The sequence below is a fragment of the Pleurodeles waltl genome, chromosome 6 (genome assembly GCF_031143425.1).
Source record: "Pleurodeles waltl isolate 20211129_DDA chromosome 6, aPleWal1.hap1.20221129, whole genome shotgun sequence".
NCBI lineage: Eukaryota > Metazoa > Chordata > Amphibia > Caudata > Salamandridae > Pleurodeles > Pleurodeles waltl.
In genome coordinates, this window is record NC_090445.1 from 1,668,991,031 (window position 1) to 1,669,012,845 (window position 21,815).

The 21,815-nt window shown below is 42.4% G+C and overlaps 1 protein-coding gene across 1 annotated transcript in view; it reads right to left on the bottom strand.

The window, feature by feature from the left end:
• PSMD5 (proteasome 26S subunit, non-ATPase 5) overlaps nucleotides 1-21,471 on the bottom strand; it is a 56,625-nt gene extending 35,154 nt beyond the window's left edge. Inside the window, exons 1-5 of the mRNA XM_069241648.1 lie at nucleotides 21,251-21,471; nucleotides 12,745-12,889; nucleotides 11,653-11,766; nucleotides 9,645-9,773; nucleotides 249-358 (exon numbers count right to left, since the gene is read on the bottom strand). Of these exons, the coding sequence (XP_069097749.1) occupies nucleotides 249-358; nucleotides 9,645-9,773; nucleotides 11,653-11,766; nucleotides 12,745-12,889; nucleotides 21,251-21,435 (683 nt within the window). The 5' untranslated portion in view covers nucleotides 21,436-21,471. The remainder of the gene's footprint in view (nucleotides 1-248; nucleotides 359-9,644; nucleotides 9,774-11,652; nucleotides 11,767-12,744; nucleotides 12,890-21,250) is intronic.
• Nucleotides 21,472-21,815: the final 344 nt, after the last annotated feature.

Here is a 21,815-nt window from a genome sequence, read left to right on the forward strand (position 1 = left end):
GGAAGAGGACTATTTATTTATACAAGAAGGTTCCATGTCCATTTATCATCATTTTCCCCCTCTTACTGGTAATCTTGGGGGGGGTGGGTTGCATATGTTCCTCTAATGCCAACACAGGATTTCACAGTACATTAAGTCAGTCTCCAACCATGCTGAATCGCTGCTGAGTTGGGAGCAAAAACAGATTACCAAATTGACCAAGATGCCTTGATATTTTCTTCTATTATGCTCACTGCAAATTAACTTACCTAACTAAGACATCATCACCAGTCAGTTCTTCAAGAAGTTGTGATATAAATCCACTTTTTATGCAGTATCCCAAGGACTCTTCAGACACTGAAGAAATCTCCACGATTAACTGAAGAAGAAAATAAATTAAATAGTTAAACCAATGAAATACAGAGGTCTACAGATAAACTTGCACTCATGCAGAAAGTTTTTATAAAGCTGGAGTATTATAGAAACATCTCACAATACATACCATAACTAAAAGAAATTTCAAATCTACTCTATGATCCATGATCTTTTGTTTGGGGCCAGGGATACTGTGGCATGTTTTGTTTAGGGCTCAACTATTTAACTGTCTAAAGCATTTGGAATCCCAAAGTGGAAACCATCCCTATTGTTGATAATCCCACCCTCCACCAGGCTGTTCCCATGAACAAGCAAAATAAGACAATAGGAAAGGGTTTTCAAACAAACCATCCTGCCCATTATCTCAAGTTCCAGTCCTCTTCCTTAGTTATGCCACTGCAGTCTCTCTCAACATTCCTTGACAAACTGCATAACACTCCCATCACCTTCTCCACACACGCATCTATGAAGTACACATGTTCATCTGCCATCAAATCTATGTCCTTCAACGCATCCCCAAAAATAAATGGATAGACCTTGTGCTTTTAATCCTCACCGATATTTTTACGTCTCCCCTCCTAAAAAACACGTCTCCCATCTTGCTACTCACAACCTCCGCAGCCAAATATTAACTATCTCTGTATCACCTCTCTCTTCTGCAGCAGCAAATATCGTGCTGCTGGGGGCTAAAGGTAGGACAAGAGATCACTTCTATGATGGGCTTGGGTGGGTTAATGATGTGTTAAGTCACCTCCACTGCCCCTGGTATTCATGTATTTCTCCCATAACATACTGCTCAGAATATGCACATTGGGATGTGTGTGTATCCTCATTGCTTAAATACATTTCTTAGTAACTATATCTCTTGTGTGTAGAAGAGAAAGATACATTCAACCTCACTTAGGTTTCTCAATATAGAAGTGATCTGTAGGTGCACAGGTGTTAGAGGGGATTAGCGTACATATGTTGTGTAAGTCAACTGTGTCCAGGTAGATGTGCGTCGTGAGGAAATAGGTAAGTGTGAAGACTTTATGGGCGGGTCCTATTTGTTCCCATGAACTGTACAAAGACGTACACTCTAGATCTGTATAATAGATAACCTATGATCGTGTTGTGACCGTCATCCAATGTGCAGTGCTTCTCCAGGGAATCATGGTGCGTCAAGCTGGCCTTACTGTGGACACATGCAGTACGAAATGTTTTTACTACAATACCAGCGGAAATGTATTTTAATTGCAACCACTATATATTTTAACAGTACAACTCCATTTCAGCTCTTGGACACTTCAAAGTGCAAAAATTTCAATTAAACATTTTGACAAGCAGAACCATACAACAACGGTCTAATCAAACGTTTGCCGAGAGGATGATCAACATGAGGGGGGAACCTAAGACCCTCTCAGTATTGCTTTTTAAAACTTCTGTTGCACACAAAACGTCAATGATAGCTTTGCTGTTAACCCATACCTACGAATAGAGTGACCTGCAGATTCTCGTTCTGCTAGAGTCTAAAAAGTCACATGGGAGCCCCTAACTGCAACCCAAAACACTGCATTTTAAAATACATGATCCCATCAGCCTTATGGTAAAATGAGTATTCAAAGTTTATGTAAGTCATAATTATTTTCCCAAAGACGTCCAGTTAATGCACTACAAAGATAGAGAAGATACAAAAATGTTGATCGCTTATTACTCCAAACACAATACTACACTCATTTGAATAACAAGTCCCACCCTAAAAAAAACTTTTAAAAAACCTTTAGTAAAAGTTCTTTCTGGATGGATACGAAGGGTCTTCTAGATTTTTTATATGAACTTTGTTTAAGGAAAGCAAACTGGATCTGGAAATTAATCCAGCAAAACCACACCAATAGCACCAGATGGTGCTGCACAATGGCATCAGTGGTATTGTGCCACACCACCCATGACATCGGAGAAACATTAGGTGCCCATGGAGCCAGTGAAGTCGGTTTTATCCTGCAGTACAAAGAGGCTAACAATTCAGGATCAAAGCCAAAATAGAATTTTCAAAGAAAGTGAGAAAACCATATCAGGAGATGAGGTGGACAGGCTGTAAGTAAGAATCCTTACAGCCATCATATCGACCAGAAGCCATAATAATCATCGGAATGAATTTTACCAAAAGTAATTTTTCTCTGAAGGATTTTTGCTTCCATGAAATCCATCTAGGATCCACTCCCAAAGCATCTCTGAAGGAGAACTAAGGATAAGCTCTTACTCTGAACAAAAATCTTTAAAGGACTGCTCTCCCAAACGGAGACTAGCTCATCCAGATGGTAATTGTTAAAAATGGGGGTTTTGGTTGACAGTCAGGTTACCCCCTGTTCAAGCAAGGACCCTCACTCTAGTCAGGGTAAAAGGGAATTACCCTCAGATAACCCGTGCTTATCCTTTTGGTAGCTTGGCAGAGCAGTAGGCTTAACTTCAGAGTGTTAAGTGTAAAGTATTTGTATCAACACACACAGTAACTTAATGAAAAAACTACAAAATGACAACACAGGTTTAGAAAAATAGGAAATATTTATCTGACCAAAACGACAAAAATCCACAATACACAAGTCAAGTTATCAATTAAAAAGCAAAAAGTGTCTATATGTAGTTTAAAACACACACTAACACGGTTAGCGTGAAAATGTAATTTGGGTGCATCAAAAATAATCCCGCATGGGCGAGTGTGCATCAAAAAGGGCTTGCGATGTGTCGATTTCACTCACAAGCGAGACCTTGCATTGTTTCTCCTTTCGTCGGGTCAGGGCGCGTCGTTTCTTCTCTCTGCAGGAGAGTGATGCGTCGATCCGGTCAGCACTCTCTGGTCCGGCATGGTTTTTACACGCCCAGCAGTACTTGCATCGGAAATCCAGCCGCACAATGATTCAAAAACCATGCAGGACAGGTTTCGATCTCAGAGTTTCCGTCAGCGATGCTGCGCGTTGTTTCTCCAGCTCCGTGCGTTGATTCTTCGGTCACATTTCAAGAGACCCCAAACTCCACATGTCCATCTGCTCCCAAAGGGAATCTACACTTTAATCAGATTTAAAGGTATCCCCCATGTTAACCTATGAGAGGGACAGACCTTGCAACAGTGAAAAACGAATTTAGCAATATTTCACTGTCAGGACATATAAAACACATTACTATATGTCCTACCTTAACCATACACTGCACCCTGCCCTTGGGGCTACCTAGGGCCTACCTTAGGGGTGCCTTACATGTAAGAAAAGGGAAGGTTTAGGCCTGGCAAGTGAGTCAACTTGCCAATTCGAATTTACAGTTAAAACTGCACACACAGACACTGCAGTGGCAGGTCTGAGACATGATTACAGGGCTACTTATGTGGGTGGCACAACCAGTGCTGCAGGCCCACTAGTAGCAATTGATTTACAGGCCCTGGCACCTCTAGTGCACTTTACTAGGGACTTACTCGTAAAACAAATATGCCAATCATGGATATGCCAATTCCATACACATTTTGTAAAGGAGCTCTTGCACTTTAGCACTAGTTAGCAGTGGTAAAGTGCCCAGAATAACAAAAACAGCAAAATCAGAGTCCATCACACATCAACAACCTGGGGAACAGAAGGAAAAAGTTAAGGGAGACCACGCCAAGGATGAAAAGTCGAACAGTAATGCTTAGAAACAAATGCAATGTGGGAAAGGCAGCCACTTGGAAGATGGACTGAATGGAGACACCTCGCAATGGAGGAAGCACTGGGGAAGTGGGGGCTTTGCACCCGAAAACACAGCATGATTGATATACAGGGAAATTCATGTAATCTGTTTTCTGAGAGACTGAATGAAAAGGCTGGGGTGGGGGAGGGGGGGAGGAGAAACAGGTGCAGGGGGCCACAGAGGACCCCTGCACTGCCCATGCCCATAAATTGGGCAGTGCAGGGGTCCCCTGCCCAGTAGACAGTGCGCATTACAAGTGTGCTGGTGCCCTGTGAAGGTGGCAGCATTGCCACCGGCTCAATTACGACAGTGCTGCCTTCACTTTCCCACTGGGCAGCCGGTCAGCCCAGCGCGTAAGTCTTAATGGGCTGGCGGGCGGTAGCCGGCACTGTGGTAACCACCCCATCAACAGTTTGCCAGACGGGTGTTCCCATCTGCCAAACTCATAATCGGGCACTTTGTCTAATGTCCATACAGCCAGAAACCATGGTTTGACCAAAATACTTTTTCACTAGGGGCACTATGACAGGGCTGACGTGTGCCAGTGAGAGCATTGTCTTGTGTGCGTATGAATGGGATATATGTTAATAGGTGAAAGAGAGTCTGTTTCATATGTACTTGTGGCACAGGACATACCTTTCCCCATATGTGGAACCACTATATGTATAACACAAACATAAAGCCATGTTTTGTTTTGTTTTAATTGGAGAGTGCATAATAATGTTCTGCAAAAATATTTATAATATGGAAATTTTTCGGCACTCTTAAAATTTCTAAGTGTCGCATTTACAAATATCAAGCATCTTGCACCCAGTGGCCTGTAGATAGGGTGCCACATTTATACTCGAAAAATAAAGGCTTTCATTTGAATGGGAGGAATTTACAGGGAAGAAACATGCTTCACAAAATATTAAGTCATAATTGACTCAATATTTCATGTACATTTTTTTCTTCTTCAATTTAAATTTCTCAGATTTAAAAAAAACAAATACAGAAAACGGGTAATCAGTGACTTACAGGATCAATCTTCCAGACTTAAGGCGAGTATGGGGCAAGGTCCTAGGCCACACCAACAGGTCACCAAGGGCAGCACTGGGGTGGCCGGGTAAAGAGGTGTAGTTCAGTGTCAGGTGCCCCACTGGAGTTAAAGGGGATCACTGCAGGCAGAGACTGGGGGTTCAGTCGAGGTGAACCAACAGGTGGGTTCAAATCTGAGATGCTCTGGAGGTCTTCTCCGGGGGGCAGGATGGCCGTGTTTCCTTGGGTGTTATGTTGTGGTAGAGGGGCCCGCAGAAAGAGGCTGCAAGCATGGACTGGGGGACCATCCTGACCAAGCCAACAGGTGGGCTTAGGTCTCACAAAGTGGGGGCGATGGGGGAGCATGCACAAAGAGGCTGCAGGCATCTGCGTGAGCATCGCAATGGGGAAACCCACAATGGACTTGGTCTCTGGAGAGGCTAGGGACCACGCTGGCATCGTTGCCACACTTCAACTCAGGCTAGGGGGCACAGGTGCAGTGGTGTTGTCCGGCATCGGGTTTTGGCAGTCCAGAGTCCTCTTCAGTGTTTCTTGGGTGCCTGCAAGGATGCAGTTCTGCTACTCCACAGGGGTTTCTTGAGCTGAGGTGAAGGCTGGCAGTCTTCCTGGGATGGCAGTCTTCCTGGGCTTTTGGAAGTTTCAGCAGCTGGAGGTCGAGGCATCTTTCTCGCAACTCTCAGAGTCAGCAGGCAGGCAAGCAGGGCTGGCGCTGAGTCAGTCATTGATCTTCAGTTCTTGCCTTTTCAGTCTCTGGAATGCCCTTTACAGGTCAGCAAGATCATATTTCCTGGTGCCATGGGCCCCACTAAATACTGAATTTAGGGGCATTTAGGGGAGTGTAGGGCAGTAGCCAATGGGCCATTACCTTTGGGGACACTAAACCCCCTACTTGAGCACTTAATGTGGGAAATATTGTGAGAGCTGCTAGTCATGGTGTTAATTTTGTATGTCATCCTACCGCTGTAACAGATTAGTAAAGAATTTAAGTTTTTACACATTTAAAGTACCAAAATTCATCTTGGTGCTGACGAGGTGGGTTGTTGATCTCATTTTAGGATCTAGTCCAAACTTTAATAAATTGATTGCTTAGGTATAGTTATTAGATATAACCATATGTTTCAACATGCTTTGCAAACCTGAACGTACTTTGAACACTTACTTTTTTGCCCTTCAGACATTCGGATGAGTATGTTTTTATTGCTGTTGGAATTTGTGAGGTTGTTCATTATGTAATGTTTTGCTGCACAACTGAGAACACATGAGGTGACAATAAAGGTTAACTGAGAATGGCCGGGGTGGAAGCCAAGATGAAGGAAGACATTAACTATCCTTTCAGGTTTTGTGGTGTAGCAGTTATTACACTCCTGTCAACCTTAACATCCTTTATACTGTGGGTTTTGAAATAGAGAACTATCCTAATGTTCGGCAACTTAGAACTTTCCCCAAAGGATTGTTCATCGTTACAAAAAGTGTGCCATGCCCGGTTTCTGCTCTTCCAGGCCTTTCTCACATCTTTTTTGAAGGACGATGGTGGCCTGTGCCAGCACCCTGTGTGAAACTACAAACCAAGTGCCCATCACGTCACATTTGTCTTTAAAGCGATGCTGACCAAAGCAGACGTGTGACCGGGTTTACCTGCTTCATCACCGTGTACGCTGCCATGTCATCATCTTTACAGTAGCAGACAAAAGTCCTAGATCGCCTTAACTTCCATTTTTTTGGGTGAGAACAAAGTGCTCCGTCCATTCTGTAATCTCTCTTTGGGCTTCAAACCACACCCATGCCACGTCAGTCACTTACATTGGTTTGTGGGCTTGCCTTTTAAAATCTGCTTGCATTTGTGAAAAGCATGCATACATCATGCCTTTTCCGGTGTTTAGCCCACCTACACAACACCGGTAAAGTACCAAAAACCATATGAGGCTCGATGTTTTCAGCCTGGAGTTCGGACTACTTTATCTGTTTATTTCCCACGCAGCGCGATCGCGCTGCATTTTACAGTTTTTCTTTTTGCTTTACAACGCTAATAGCTCTAACTCGAACAAATGCGAGACCCGTTGCATTGAAAATGCTTAGTGTCTTTAGGGAGCCCTGCTCAACTTGCCCTGTTCTCATCTGCAAACAGTGCACAACTGCACAAGTTACCTCTCTCAGGTGTCAGTTTGCTAAAGAGGCTCCAACCAACATGAAGATGCAGTTTACATCCAATCGTGAGATGGAGGAAGGGAAAAGGACAAGAAAGAAAATAGCAGGCAGACAGCTCACGTGACAGAATCAATAGGGCATGCCGCATAATTGGGCCTTATTATTAGGAGGCCCTATTTGGAGCTTAGGGAAAAAATAAGCACACAAACCATGTTCATATCCATCTTGTAGGATTAGAGGGAGCTGGGAACAAGCATTTGTGCATTCCTAGCAGTGATCCCGCCTCTACAGAGAACCTGCAATGCTGGCTATTCCCATAACTGTGCTGATGCTGCGTTACGCGTCTGTTTTAGTTTACGACTGTCAAGAAGTGCTGCTTGGTGGAGTAGCTGAACTGTGTCCCATCAACAGTTCTGCTGTGCTGCCTTGCCAGAGCAACTGCTGCCCGGAGCCAACAACTGCCATCTGTGCTACGCTGCCCGGGTCCAGCCTCTGCCAGTGTGCTGAGATACAGTGCTTTCAGCTGTACTGCAGTACCCAGCTGTGCAGCACTGTATTACTTATGCCTGCTGAACAGTTGTCATCTGTGGGGATTCCAGGAAACTGGACGGATGTGGGCGCGCACTGGCGGGTATATGTATCCATCTGGTTGTGTATAGCCACTGGACGCTGGGACTGTTGGCGCAATTGATGGCGAAGATTGTTGCATCTGATGGGGTTTGAGTGAATGGTGGGTGTCTGGGTAAGATTTTTTTTTCCTCTATCAATGTTCCTGAACATCAGCAGGCAAATAAAACACCTCCATGAAAAGGAGCTTTTATATTCCACCACACAAAAAGGCTGGAGGTGGGACACATTGTTCTCATTGACACCTCTTGCCTTGCCCAGGGGCAGCTGCTGTGTGGTCTAGGCACGGATGCAGATATATATTTCCTGGAACCTGCCCAAGGGTCTTTACCAGATATGAGGAGAGATGAGAGAAAGATCAGTTGAGGACCTTAACATCTCCTTCTGTCCTCTTAGCCTTTCTATCTCTTAGGGTCCTATGCTGCCTATTCCCTTCCATTGACCCTTACTCACTCTTTTGTAACCAACAACTGCACTTTTAGCAGAGTGACACCATGTCACCCATGTAAGGTCTTGTACAACTTTAGCAGTGTTGCCAGACTCCAGCGCTAAAGTCTCTGCTGACTACTTCTAGCATAAAATAACTGCAATGTAATCTTTATATCCAGGTATTTTAGAATACCGGCATGTCAAATTCTAGGCTCATTCAGCAGCACTTTTTACCAGTACTCTTCACTACCAAACATCCAACAGACAAGTTAGACAAAAAGTAACTCATATTGTAACAATACCACAAATATTCCAAACAGCTGACTGTTCCCATGCTCCTACACCACTTCCCATCATGATAGGCCTCACAGAAACAGCCATCAGAACACACTGGTCAGAATCTCCTAACTTTCGTCTAATGCAACCCAGATACACCACATTCTCAGGAATTCAGTGTACAAATCAGCACCTTCCACCAAGAAGCACCACACAGACATGCAACACAACAGCTTGTACAGATTAAAAAGAAATAAATGTCCAGTTTCCAAGAGACTTTTGAATGTTTTATCCAAAGTAAATTACTGCACTGTGTTATGTATCAATGACTACAGTCTGCCTTACTGTTCGGTTTGCTTTACTTTCAGAACAGGTGAGAGAACAACTCACATGCATACACAGAACACAGATGCCCTTCAGGTAGCTATCAAGTTCCTGCCAGTACCCAATACCTCCCAAAAAACATGAGCGTTCAAAAATACCCCAATAGACAAGTGTTACCATACACGTCAATTACAGGATCAAACTACCAGCAGCACTAACCAACAAAGATTAATATCACACACAGACCTGTTCAGACATACTTAAAATTTGCTGTATCCAAAAACAGCATGTTGGTCAGCCCCGATATACAGAAAGTAAAGCTTTGCCAATTTAAGATTATATTCGAATACCTACAAAAACAAACATCTAAAATCATTAAGGACAATTTAACTTCAATATAAACTCCTAATGAAACAAGTCTACCCTACTGTCTAAAACAGCCATCTGAATGGCAACCATAGCCTTTGGCACACGCATCCATAAATACAAACATTTTTTGTTTTTTTAACTAACAAAAACACTGTTCATTACCACATTAAACAAACCAATTTCACAAATGAGAAACAATTGAAGAAAGTCTCAGAATACTATGGAAAAAAAGCTCAGAATCCAAAGGTGGTTCAAGCTTCTGAATTGCACCGAGACACATACAGATAACATACCTGTATGAAACAAAGTAATTAAAATGATAAAGAATTACATACCAAGTATTACAAAAAATACCCAACCAAGATGGAAAGAAGAAATTAGATCTCTTTTACCTCAAATACTCTGTATCGAACAATGTCACTTATTGCCATGACATTCTTCAAATCATTTAATAAGGTGCTGACAAATAGTGCTTCCAGGCCTGCTTTTGTCTGAGCTATTCTTGAAAGCGATTTTATTGCCTGAAAAAAGGGAAAAAAATCATTTAAAGTTCAATACGGCAAGATATTAACAGATTTTTCCACAAACTTTTCTTTGTTATATCAGATAGCTGGTCAATTCTGGATGCCCAGTTCAATTGGCCACAGAATTTGTTTGTATTCCAGAGAGCACATGTACTGGCATTTCCACAACACGGATTCTGCAGCTTGTAATGCCTCTCCTCGCTTTCAGCAGCCCAGTGAATTTCCACATGGCTCTGAAACGTAACTACTGCAGACCAGAGGTTGGATTCAGCTTAAGACAGTGCCACGGGTATTATGTTCAGCTCATATTATCCATGACCAGACCTACCAACTCACACGGTGACACCGTGTGACACACTATTCGACTCCCTTCACACAGTCACCCGGTGAGGAGCCGAAAAACACACAGTGGCAGAAAAAACGAGCTGAAAACCACTGTAAACGGGGAGTTTCCAGCTCTATTTCAGAGGCTGTGAGCAGCCAATGTCCATAAAAGGTGTGAAAATACAGGACATCGGTTACAGCCTTGATTAACCTTTGGTTTGTTTTGTTTTTTGGCGCCAGACCCCGTCCCCTCCTCACACTGTCAAAATATTTTGTAAGTTGGCAGGTGTATATGACATAGCTGTGTCTTGGGTGTAGGATATCACCATTTAAGAGCAAAGGTTTTTGATAAGTGCCTATGCACCATCTCTGAACAGACATGACCACTGCTTGGCAAAAAGGCGTGTGTGGTGTTCTTTGGAGGGAATGCTGTTTGGGTAGCATGATGGCTGACAATATGACCCATCTGGGCAGTGTTCAATATATATTGAGAATTCAGTCCAAGGTGTTATGGTGGGTGTTATTGTTGGGCACATATCAAGGTGGTATCTGAGATTCTGAGCACAGTGACAGCCAAATATATAGAATAGCTGTGTTGGATCTACTCCCCGAGTTCAGTCTATTGTGCTTTGTCGACAGTTTGTGTACAGGGCTTCTTAGTGGTTAGTGGTTCTGTGAACTAAGCGAATCCTGGTTGTGCTGGGTGTTCTCCCTAGTGTGTTCTATTAGAAGATGGAGTGGCCATTAGGAGCAGTGCAGACATTACAACATAATTACACAGCTTTAGGGAGACAGCCACCATGTTTCAATGAACAAAGAATGAAAACAACTGGCACTATACACGCCACCCCACAATGGTAGCCCTACAACCAATGCCTCACAATAGAACATGTGTCTAAGTGTCATATCAAAATGCCAAGTCCAGAAACAAAAACATCACCCGAACTGTGGCACCAAAGGAAAACAGGAAATATACTGCAAGGGGCTGGAAGAAACCCGGAGCAAACAGTGTGGTGGAGTTAAGGCATATATGTACCAAATAAAGCAGCACATTTAGAGAATGGCGAAAATCAACATGCTGGGTGACAATAACTACGGCAAAAAGGAAAAACAAAGATAAAAGAGTAGCAGGTCACAAGGTATCAGTCACACACAAATCAGAGGGTGTGAAAGCGAGGTCTGACATAACAAAGTGGAAAATGGAATATGCTCAGAAACTGAGGGAAAACAAAGTATTGTGAATTAGCTAAATATAACAAAGGGTGCAAGCAGAGACGAGATCCCAAGGGATGTGAACAGGGGAAAACTACTACACTGAAACCAGTGGGGGTTTCTTCTAGAGTGCTCTCCTAGATGTTACTTTGAGATCAACAAGGATTAGTGAAGGGCAAAGGCAACAGCTGTAAAACTAGCTAAACGTAGTTTTTTCTCCTAGTGTATCGTAAATGCAAGTACTAGTATTTTTTGACAAGCCACCATGCACCACTTGTAAAGAAAGTGTTGTTTTACTAGCTAGTAATTGACATTTGAGATGCAGGTCATCCCTACTTACCTCTTTCGCTACTGATATTTTCTCACCCCCGATACAATGAATAATTTGTTTCAGCAATTCAATATTGTTAAATATCTCTGCGATGGCTTCAGAACTCTCAACAATCCGTCCAACCTAAAAACAGAATTATAAGAGTTAAACAGTAAATGAGTCCGACATTTAAATAATCATGGTGTTAATAGAGATGAAGGATGTTTTGCTTTTGCAGGGAGAGGAATACGTCCCCGACTGCTCTTGTGTGCTGTTGTCAAAGCTCTACAAAAATAATACAGTATTTTCTGGTTGTAGCATGGACTAGACGTCTCTGGGGTTTCCTATACAGTAGTTTTCACCCAGTCAAGGGTGACCAAGTACAGACAAACCCAGTGGCCTATGATGCCCCTTTAGGTCAACAGCACTACTTTAACCCTGGAGGGCAAGTTCCTTAGAACCATGAAAATACGGTAATACAAGTAGGAACCCGCTGAAAAAAAAAAAACGTATCATTTGCACCGAAATTACTAATAGTGCAGAAGAAGAGGGTTTGATTGAATAGTGTTAATACTGAGAAACTCCAAAATGAAAACAAGATTTTTCAAGAGGGAGATATTTTTTCAACACAAACGAGGGTAGGGACATGGTGAAGAATAAAAGAAAGTGACCACTTTGGGACAAAAGGTGCAGGAATTAGACAACCTCCTAATGGTGACGGAGGTTAACAAAAAAAGATGATAGTTAAAGCTCACAGGAGGTGCAGAGGATCCATAGTGCACTGGACAGAACATTTGGTATGTGATAAGCACACATGATGTTCCTGACAGTTCCTTTCACAAATCTACTTGGAATTACAAATCTATTTTTGTTTGACTAACTGAACAACCTCAGCAATCCAACCAAAAAAACAAACATTTAACGTCAAATTTGCTAAAGCATCTATTGCATGTTACCCGGTAGGCACCTCTGAATCCATTCATTCACATTTTCTAAAGATTGTAACAATCATTTCTTACCCACTTTTTCATAATTAAATGCAATACAGGGTTTGGAGTCACTATTGGCAAAAAAATTGAGAATGAATAACATTATTCTTTCTACAACTTAATGATGTCATACCTGGGATACCGTGAGTATTTTTACTGTATCGTCTGGATGGTAAAGTCCCCTTTGAAGTTCTTCTTTAAAATTTTGTGCCACAAAAACTGGATCCAAGGCCTCAAGGAGTCGTTCCAATACAGACACACACAAAGCAATCTGTTCCCTGAACACAAAAGAGAAGAGCACGGTGGATATAAAAACATACAACTAAAATGTGTTCAATACCTAGACATTAAGCTGCTTTGATTTGGCGCACACTTCATTTACATGGTCTACAATAGGAGATCTTACTGGGATGAATCCAACTTTTGGGTTCTTTCTCCATTTCACAATCATCTCCCTCATTTCCCTTATAGACGGAGGTAGCCTAAAACCCCTTTAACTGCCTCATTGTTAAACAAACTTATCACTCACCAACTAATTTGTTAACGTCTTGCATTTCCCTTAGTGAATATTTTGATGGTGCTCAGTGTACTTTTGTTTGTGTACCGCGCAGAATGCCTTTATGTTAAGGGATGGGATTTTGAGAGGTCAAGGACTTAGCAGGTGAAAACTTCTACACTTCATCATGGACCAGTGCATTTTTACTACTCTCATTTTTGTAATGTGGCTAACAGTTGTATGCAGGTTCGGGGAGGGGGAGGGGGGGGGGTTCACTCCATCTACACATTTGTATCCGTTCTGGTGTAAGTGGCCTGGTGAGCACTGTGGCAATGTGAGACCCTGTCAACGTTCAGCCATACCTCGGGGTGGAAGGGGAATGTAGATACTGTACTGATGCAATATGCAAGGGACCACAAATTACATTTTTGCATAGGGTAATACTCGTCAAACACCTCAACCCGTCTGGAACCCTAAATTAAACAAACAAGTAGCTTGCACTGTTGCCTTCTGGTCCCAGGGAGATAAGGAGAGCAGTTAGAGGACTAAGCCGGAAAAAGCATTATATGGTGCAGACAACTTGCAGTAGGACAGCATTTAACGGGAACATTTGCACTAAAGCATTCGCCAGTTTCTTTCCCTCTGCATCACCTAATAGTAGGTTTGGCATTTAGGATGCAGTGTCTGGGCATCAACTTGTTCCACGTATTTTTATTATCATGTCGCATCTGCTCTGTATTACAAATATAAACCACTGCGCAGGAGATAGATGCACTAACAGCTGGTAGATGTGTTGAGAACATGAAGAAGAAATCATGCACCGGGTTACTGCTCAACCCACGTTTTGATAGAATGCTGAAGAGGCTGTCTTAGGAAAGGAGCATTAGAAAGGTGATTTGGAATTCATTGTTAAGAAGTTCCTTTTAAGTTGGAAGAAAGAAAGAGACAGAAAGAAAGACAAAAAACAGTAGGTATGCGTAGAATAAACATCTTCACTGTAAGCGATTAACCACAGATTGGGATAATAGGGGAGATCTGGATGAATTTGATATTACTATGAACATGGTAGAAAATATCTAATGATTTATGATGAAAGGATAAGAGCAGTTAGTTTAAATATATATATATATATATATATATATATATATATATATTAAAAAAAAAAAGTAATTGCAAATTTCGAGAGACGTAGTTACTTGACAAGGGTTTCACACCAAAGGTGAAGTCCAGGATGAACAGCATTGCAACATTAGTTCTGCACAACAGAATTGACTGATAACCATGTATTTAAATATTTAGGAATGGATATGACCTGCATCAGTATTTTCTACAACAGGAGTTTCTTCCAGTCATCCAGAGCAGGCCTTGATGTTGTGACTTTAGGGTCACAATGAGCATGCTTAAAGTAGGGTAGTATGGATCAGTAATTGGCAGTGAAATTATTGTGGTCAGACAACTTGGATTTCCCAGAGCAGACCCAAATAGTTTTCTTTAAAAAAAACACTAAATACATAGTCACTTTTCTCACCTTTCTCCTTTTTTTTTCTCTCTCTCTCTCTGTTTGTCAAACTCCCCATACCAATTTCTTATACTCATCTCCTTTTCCTCTCACTCCTCACTATTGTTATGTTGTTCTGTCTAGTTCTTCTGTCCATCATCTTCTTCCGCTCACTCTTCTCACTGCATCTTTATCTAACATCCCTTGGTTAATTCCCTCATTTCCTATCATCTGTAATCCTCTCACCTTTCCACTTCCCTCACTACCTCATGCTCGCTTCTCGATTCTTTCCTTCTGTCTCTCCTTCCTCTCACTTCCCTCAAGTCCTCCCTTTGTCACCACACCACCTCTTTCTCCAAATGTTTTCCTGTTACTCCTTTCTCTCTACCTTAAGACAGAGGTCTTCAAACTTTTTGATCCCGAGACCCCCCTGTCAAATTTTGTTATGCATAAGGACCCCCTCCTGACAAATTTATAGAACCTGGTACTCATCATCGACAACCATCAATGCCCCCAATTTCCAAAACAAATCATTTTTACAGTAGAAAAATAATATTAGCCCGTGTTTAGCAAACCAAAGTTCTGTGGATGGCTTCAGTTGTGTTTGGTAGGAGTAGGGCAGGTTGGAGGGGCCTGAGAGTCTGAGCACGGAGAACGATGTGATAGCGCTTCCCGACCCAGTGGTATAACATTCTGTGCTATGCCCCCATGCATCACAGGGCTTAGTTAGTGTGTGCACCTGCTACACACTGCTTTCTTTTTCTGCTGCTGCCTGGGAGTGAGAGCTGGCCTAGGTGCAGGGGTGCAGACATATGCTGAGGCAGGCACTGTCTTGGTGGGAGAGCAGCTGTGGCAGCAGCAAGCACAGTACTATAGGACAGTGCATGTCTGCATGACAAAGGGGAAGTGTCCCTCAAAGTACAATTAAAAAAAAAAAAAAAAACACACATATACAGGGTTCAATTTAGCCAAAAATTAAGTCAGTGGTTGCAATTTGTCAATGAGTCATGCACCAAACTGGAAACACAGGCAGCAGCGCGAAAAAGAAACATAACTGCCACTTGCCGCCCATGAGTGAGTCTCAGCTGTGGTCAGACTGCTGCAGCCAGCGCAACTGAGCTCCCAAGCCAGCACAACCAATGCCAGCTATATTGTGATGAGTGAACTGTCCTCACTGAGGCATCAGTGCTGTGTGCAAAGCAGTGCTCCAATTCTTGTCAACCTCCTACCATCTGCACAGGAACGGGCAGCCAGGCCAACCAGCTGTCGAATTGCATTTAATATTTTTTTTTTTTTAAAGTATGGGAACTGAGATGTTGCATGTAATAGGGATGATATCAGTGAGCATGGGGTGGGGCCAAAGGTGAGGCTAAAAACAAACTATTCTGTAAGTTTTTTTTTAGGTCTCTCGCTGTTGGGTAGCTACATTTAAAATAACACAGCTTAAAAGAAAAATAAATGTAAAAAGTTGTTACTCATTGGGAAATGCACAATAGTATGTTATGAAATCTCTATTAATTAATGCACTGCAGTGCTCTGGGTGTAACTGGAGAGCAACACAATTAAATCTTGGATGGTGCAGTGGAAATTAAAGACTTGTGTAGCAGTAGTAGTAGTAATCACTTTATTTCAGTTAAATAACCATAAAAGCATACATAAATAAAGTACTTTAAAATACAAATCCTTGCCCGGTGCAACCAAAACATAAAACATTATTTAAATATCTAATAAAATCTTAAAATACATATACAAACATATGGGGAAAGGATACAGCTTTAAAAAGCAAAATGCTCAAGTTAAGTCCACAGACTGACAACCCGGGTCGCATCACAACACCAAGGCATAATGTAAACAGCCACTAAGACTAAATATGCATATGCAGGAAACAGGTGCTCAAATTAAGTCCACCATCTACCCAGACCACAAACGTCCGCCCAGTGCCTAAATTAGAAGACCAAATTGACCCAAAGGTGCATGTACAGGTATTTCTTTTTTTTATTTTAAATGGCTAGTCCTAATTTGATCCATGTAGGGCGCAGAGACTGGTGTACATTTGATAAAAAGATGTAATGTAAGACTAAACTGCGGACCCCTACAGTCTCCAGGGCGCAGCCTATGCAGTTAACATACCATCTTAACCTAGGTAAGTCCTAATCTTAATGATGTAAGTCACAGAGGCAGGAATACAATAACAATATAATAAGCAGTGTAAATAAAAAGCATTATTACCCACCCTTTTGATCTTTTAGATTGCAAACCGCATAGTTTAAATTGAGATTTCCCTTAGGACATAACCCTCCGCCTGATGCACCATGACTGCTCAAAGTATTTGGCTACTGCGAAAACTATCACCGCCTTTGAATCAAATTTGAGAACTCTCAGAGCCTCACAATAGTGTCTGATACCCAGAAGCTTACAAACAGCGATTAACCATTTCCTGTGTGGTTGTGAGTATTGGGGACAGAAAAAAGGATGCCCTCTTAAGTTTCTTTTTTCCAGAGGCAGAAACGGCAAAATGTTACGGAGCCAAGATTATCTCATTTAACCGTTAGATGTCTTAATGGTAAGGACCCATACCTAAATTGGAGATACAGGTACTTAGCAATGAACAGATAAATTTAATACATGAATTAGAGAGCATTTAAAATTTAAAAATTGTCCAGTCAGATTCTCATGTCAATTATTCAACCAGATCTGTTCCAAAACTTAGTTACAATAAGCTCTTTTCAATGTCTGGCTGACACCCTTGGCAACCACTGCTGGCGAGCTCCAGAGGTCTATCATTTTCAATTTCTCACACTGTGTCAATGTAATTCAGCTAACGCGTGATTACCCGTGAGTCACTAGAAATTAGATCAATTAGAGAATCCCTGAAGGGTGTCAGCTCCTCAGTTGTCCACAGCCTCACCCAGTACAACAGAGGTTTTAACGCCACAACCAAATTTATAGGGTTAAGTGCTAGATCCAATCTGAATGGAACCAGAGGCGTGCCCTTAGGTAACTTGAGCAAGCTCCTGATGAAGTTATTCTCGGCCGTTAAAAGGGCATAGCATCCGCTAAACCCCATATCACGACCCCAAAAGTGGATGCCGCTAGGGGAGTAGCTTTATAAAGCTGAAGAACCGGTGACACTGCACCACCCCCAGTTTCCTTCTGTTTCCTACTAACTGGGTATGCTTTCTGGTTAAGAAGATTTTTACTCTTCTCCAGCTGATGGGCACAAGTCATTGTACAAGACAACCTATCCCTAGGTAATCTATAAACGTTTGACCTGTTCAATTATGGAGCCATCGATTAGCATTCTCCCTTTAAACAACTTATGGGTATTTATCCCCATAAATTTTGTTTTCATTGGGTTAATTTCCAGGCCCCTCACCTTGCGGAATGCCAAGAAGGAATCCAATTTTGCCTGAGGACCCATTGGTGTTCTATAGATAAGCAAGGTGTTGGTAAACATTAATATCGGAAGTGCAGTTTCAGCTAACTTGGGGGAATCAAGCATACACTGTGAGAACCAGTTAACAGCCCCATTGATGTAGAGGCTAGAACGAGTTGGGCCAATACGCAACCTTGCTTTACCCCCCAGGAAATAGGAATCAAATATCTGTTAAGTCCCCTCCCATGTTCCACCTCACTCTAGCATAAATATTTGTGTGGAGAACTCTCAAAATCCATGAGATCACAAGGCACCCCATAATCTGTGAGTATCTTCCACAGATTGTCCCTAGGGACTAAATCAAAGGCTGACCAAAGGTCTATAAAGGCAACATACAAATGGTCCCACTTTAGGGTAACATACTTCCAGCAAAGCAACTTAAAATGGAAGACCTGGTCAAGGGTGCTGACCTTGTGCCTAAATCCTGCCTAAGCATCCTCAAGAATATGGTTGTCCTTGTCCCAAAATTGTAACTAACCCAAAACCTGTCTGCAAATGATTTTTGAGGAATTGTCTAACAGACTTATAGGTCTATAACTAAAGGGTAAGTCCCTTCTCCCTTTATTGAATGTAGGTACAATGACAGGTCCCAGCAAGGTCAATGGGATTTTCTTACCTCTCATGATAGCGTTGCACAGTGAGTTAAGATAGGAATCCACACATCTAAATGGGATAAGAAGAGATCACCAGGAATGCCATCCAATCCAGGAGCCTTCTCCATTTGCATCAGGGCTACCCTAGTTTCAGCCTGAGAAAAATATGGACATACTGTCACTACATTAGCCACCTTCTCAGAAGGATTAAAGACAGCCAACAAACCTGTGGGACAATCCCTCTCAATGTGCTCCTCTATTACACTTCCAACATGTTCTAGTCCCCTCTCACTGTACAAGGACCTAAAGTGTTCAGCCCAAAATCCAGGGTGCACTACCGTTTCAAGATGATTATCATCTTTGAACTGGATGCAACCAGTTTCCAAAACACCTTCAGATTCTTACTCTTATGTGCAACAGTAAGCTCTGCCCATTGGTCCAGCTCTGTTTTAGAATAGCCTTGTAGCTGTTCATTGCAGAGGTTATTTTTGACTTAATTCCAAGCTTTAGAGCTTCTAAAAGACAGATCTTGGTCATCTGACATTCCTTGGAGAACCATCCTGGAGCAATTTTGTTGGAAACCCCTTGTTTCCTAATTTTAGTAAACAAACGCCTTAGTTGTTCCATTAGCTGACAGTGCACAAGGGCCATATCGGGCTTATAACCCCTCGAGAATGTTACATCGACTAGGTTATCCACAAATAGTTCATAGATTTGAGTTTGGATTTCTACATTATCCACAACTTCTGCCCACTTAAAATTCTTCCTACTGTTAACTGTCTGTAAAGGACTCACGTGAACCACTGATGGTAAACTGCAACTGGTAAATATAGCAGGAGCAAATAGAACACTTAAGGCATTGTGACCGCCATCTACTCTAGGGACAACCAACATGTAGGCCAAAGAAGGCCACATATCCTGATCTACCAAAAGATAGTCAATGTAGGTTCTCACAGGACCGCTCTTAAAGGTCGGATGAGGGGGAAGTATCAGAACTTGTATTGCCATTAGCAATTCTTAAGCCGTTCTCTACAATCAGATCTATCAATTGGCCTGCAACTACACTTCGTTTTTCTATGATTTGTACAGGCACCCAAGAACCCACCAAAGAGCCAAGAGGATACATCGAATGATCTGACACCCTCTGCCCTTTGTCAAGTGTCGTATTACAATCACCTGCAATAAGTGACTAGTGTATTTTTAGTGCTACGAGGTCACAACCTGAGACAGAAAGCACTGTAAGTATGCAAGTCATTATTTTAAACTTGCATTACACACAGTATGAAATATACTGCTACAAAATGCATTAAAGATTTTACGATAAAATGGCGCTTCCAAAATATAGATTTTAGCAATACCCAGACTGTGTAATGCAATTCTTTCTTTACATATCTGACCCTTCAACACCTAATCATGGTAGTAAGCACAATGAAAATACAACTACAATTAAACGCACTCATATTACGGCTCAGTTAACTGTACTACCACTCAAAAAAAATCATCTTTGTTATCACAAAGATTCAATCAATTAAAGCCAGTACTGGCTCCCAAGCATCCTCTACATTTGCAGATTAACTTTTACATTTGCAGACTAACTCTTAGAGCAGATTTGCATTTATTTCAGGCAGTAGGCACCCTGGCAGGAAGTTGTTTATCTGTTTGCCTGGCTTTGGTTTCACAGCACAGGACACTCCCTGAATGACACTTCAGCTGAAGCATTTATATCTAAATTAAGCATTCCCTGACAGTTGTTTTACAAAAACTAGAACAGTTTTTCATAAAACCCTTTTGTGCCTACAGTATGGCAGGGGAATATGCAACCGCACCACCTCTTTTTGAGCAGAGAATGTTGTCAAGCAGGGCGAGAAGGGCTCTGAAGCCCTTAGCTGAACCTGTAACCATACCTTCTACTCAAAATAGCGTAGGAGCCATCTCCCAGAAACCACTGAATTGAATGTCTCAAATAACTCACCTAACGATCTGTCCCTATGGAGCTATTCATCCATAGCTACTTGTAGTGGGGTCAACCTGGTAATTTCTCTCCTCAAACTAAGGTGAGCTTGCCATTAGGGTGAGCCCAGCAAACACTAAGTGGTAGGTCCCTACTTACACCCTCCATATTGGACTCTGCCTTACACTGGCACATCTCTCAATGCCCACGCCAATGAGTGAGTAGCTCAACCAGTCTGTTTTATTGGCTTCTGTGAAATTGAGCCCCGATTTTATAATGGAAGATAAAGCAGTACAAATCCCAGAACATAAAGGAAAAAAAGCTGGACAATCAGAGAAATTCATGCACGGAATTGTAGGGTTTTTCACCAGCTGTCCCGGAACATTTCGGGAAGTTTAGCTCATGTCCCGGTATTTAGAGAGGATCGCCTGAAAACTGAGGAAGGTGATTTTATTTTTGTTTTAGAAAGAAGAGATAGTTAGCAGGTGTTATCAGAAAGCAATTTAATTCCCTTCAGCTCTCCCTGTGTTGGTTGGGGGGGCGTACGTAGGACAGCACAATGACGGTGCACGAAGGACAGGGAAAGCTGCGGTTTCTTGGACGGTTTCTATACAAGCGCCGATGGGCCTGCCTCCTTTAGAGCTGGGTCTCGGGGATGTCCCTACCTGTCATCCCCGTTGAGCAGGTTGAACAGCCCCTTCAGCCGAAGCCCCGGCACCCGCACTCTCAGGGTGCTCATGGGCAGCGCCAGCACCGCCGTCTTGAGCATCCTCAGTGACTCGACGGGCTCCTCCAGCAACGGGAGCTCCGCCACCAGCCGCTCTATGTCCACCTCCGGTGAGGCTGCCATCTTCAGACGGGACTCTCTCGTCTCGGCTCGTGTGACATCGCGAGACCCACCTTCGTCACTAAAAAGGATGACGGACTATAATGTTTTCCCTTAAACAGGTTCGTGCTCAGTTGGCGGCCATGTTTGAAGGTCCAAGGTTCTCCTTCATTACAGTAGATTGCACCGGATAACGTACTTCCATCGTTTAAAGTATCACTAAACTCCTAACGTCTTGCAAAAACATTGTTGTATAAACGCTTGGAATGCACTGTGTACCAAAACATACATCTCAAAGATTTATGTAGCTAGCTGATTGCACATAGATGTATAATTTCGTTGTTGCTGTTTCATGTACATTACTTGCAGGGGGTTGCCATTTTTCCCACAGAAAAATACCAGGC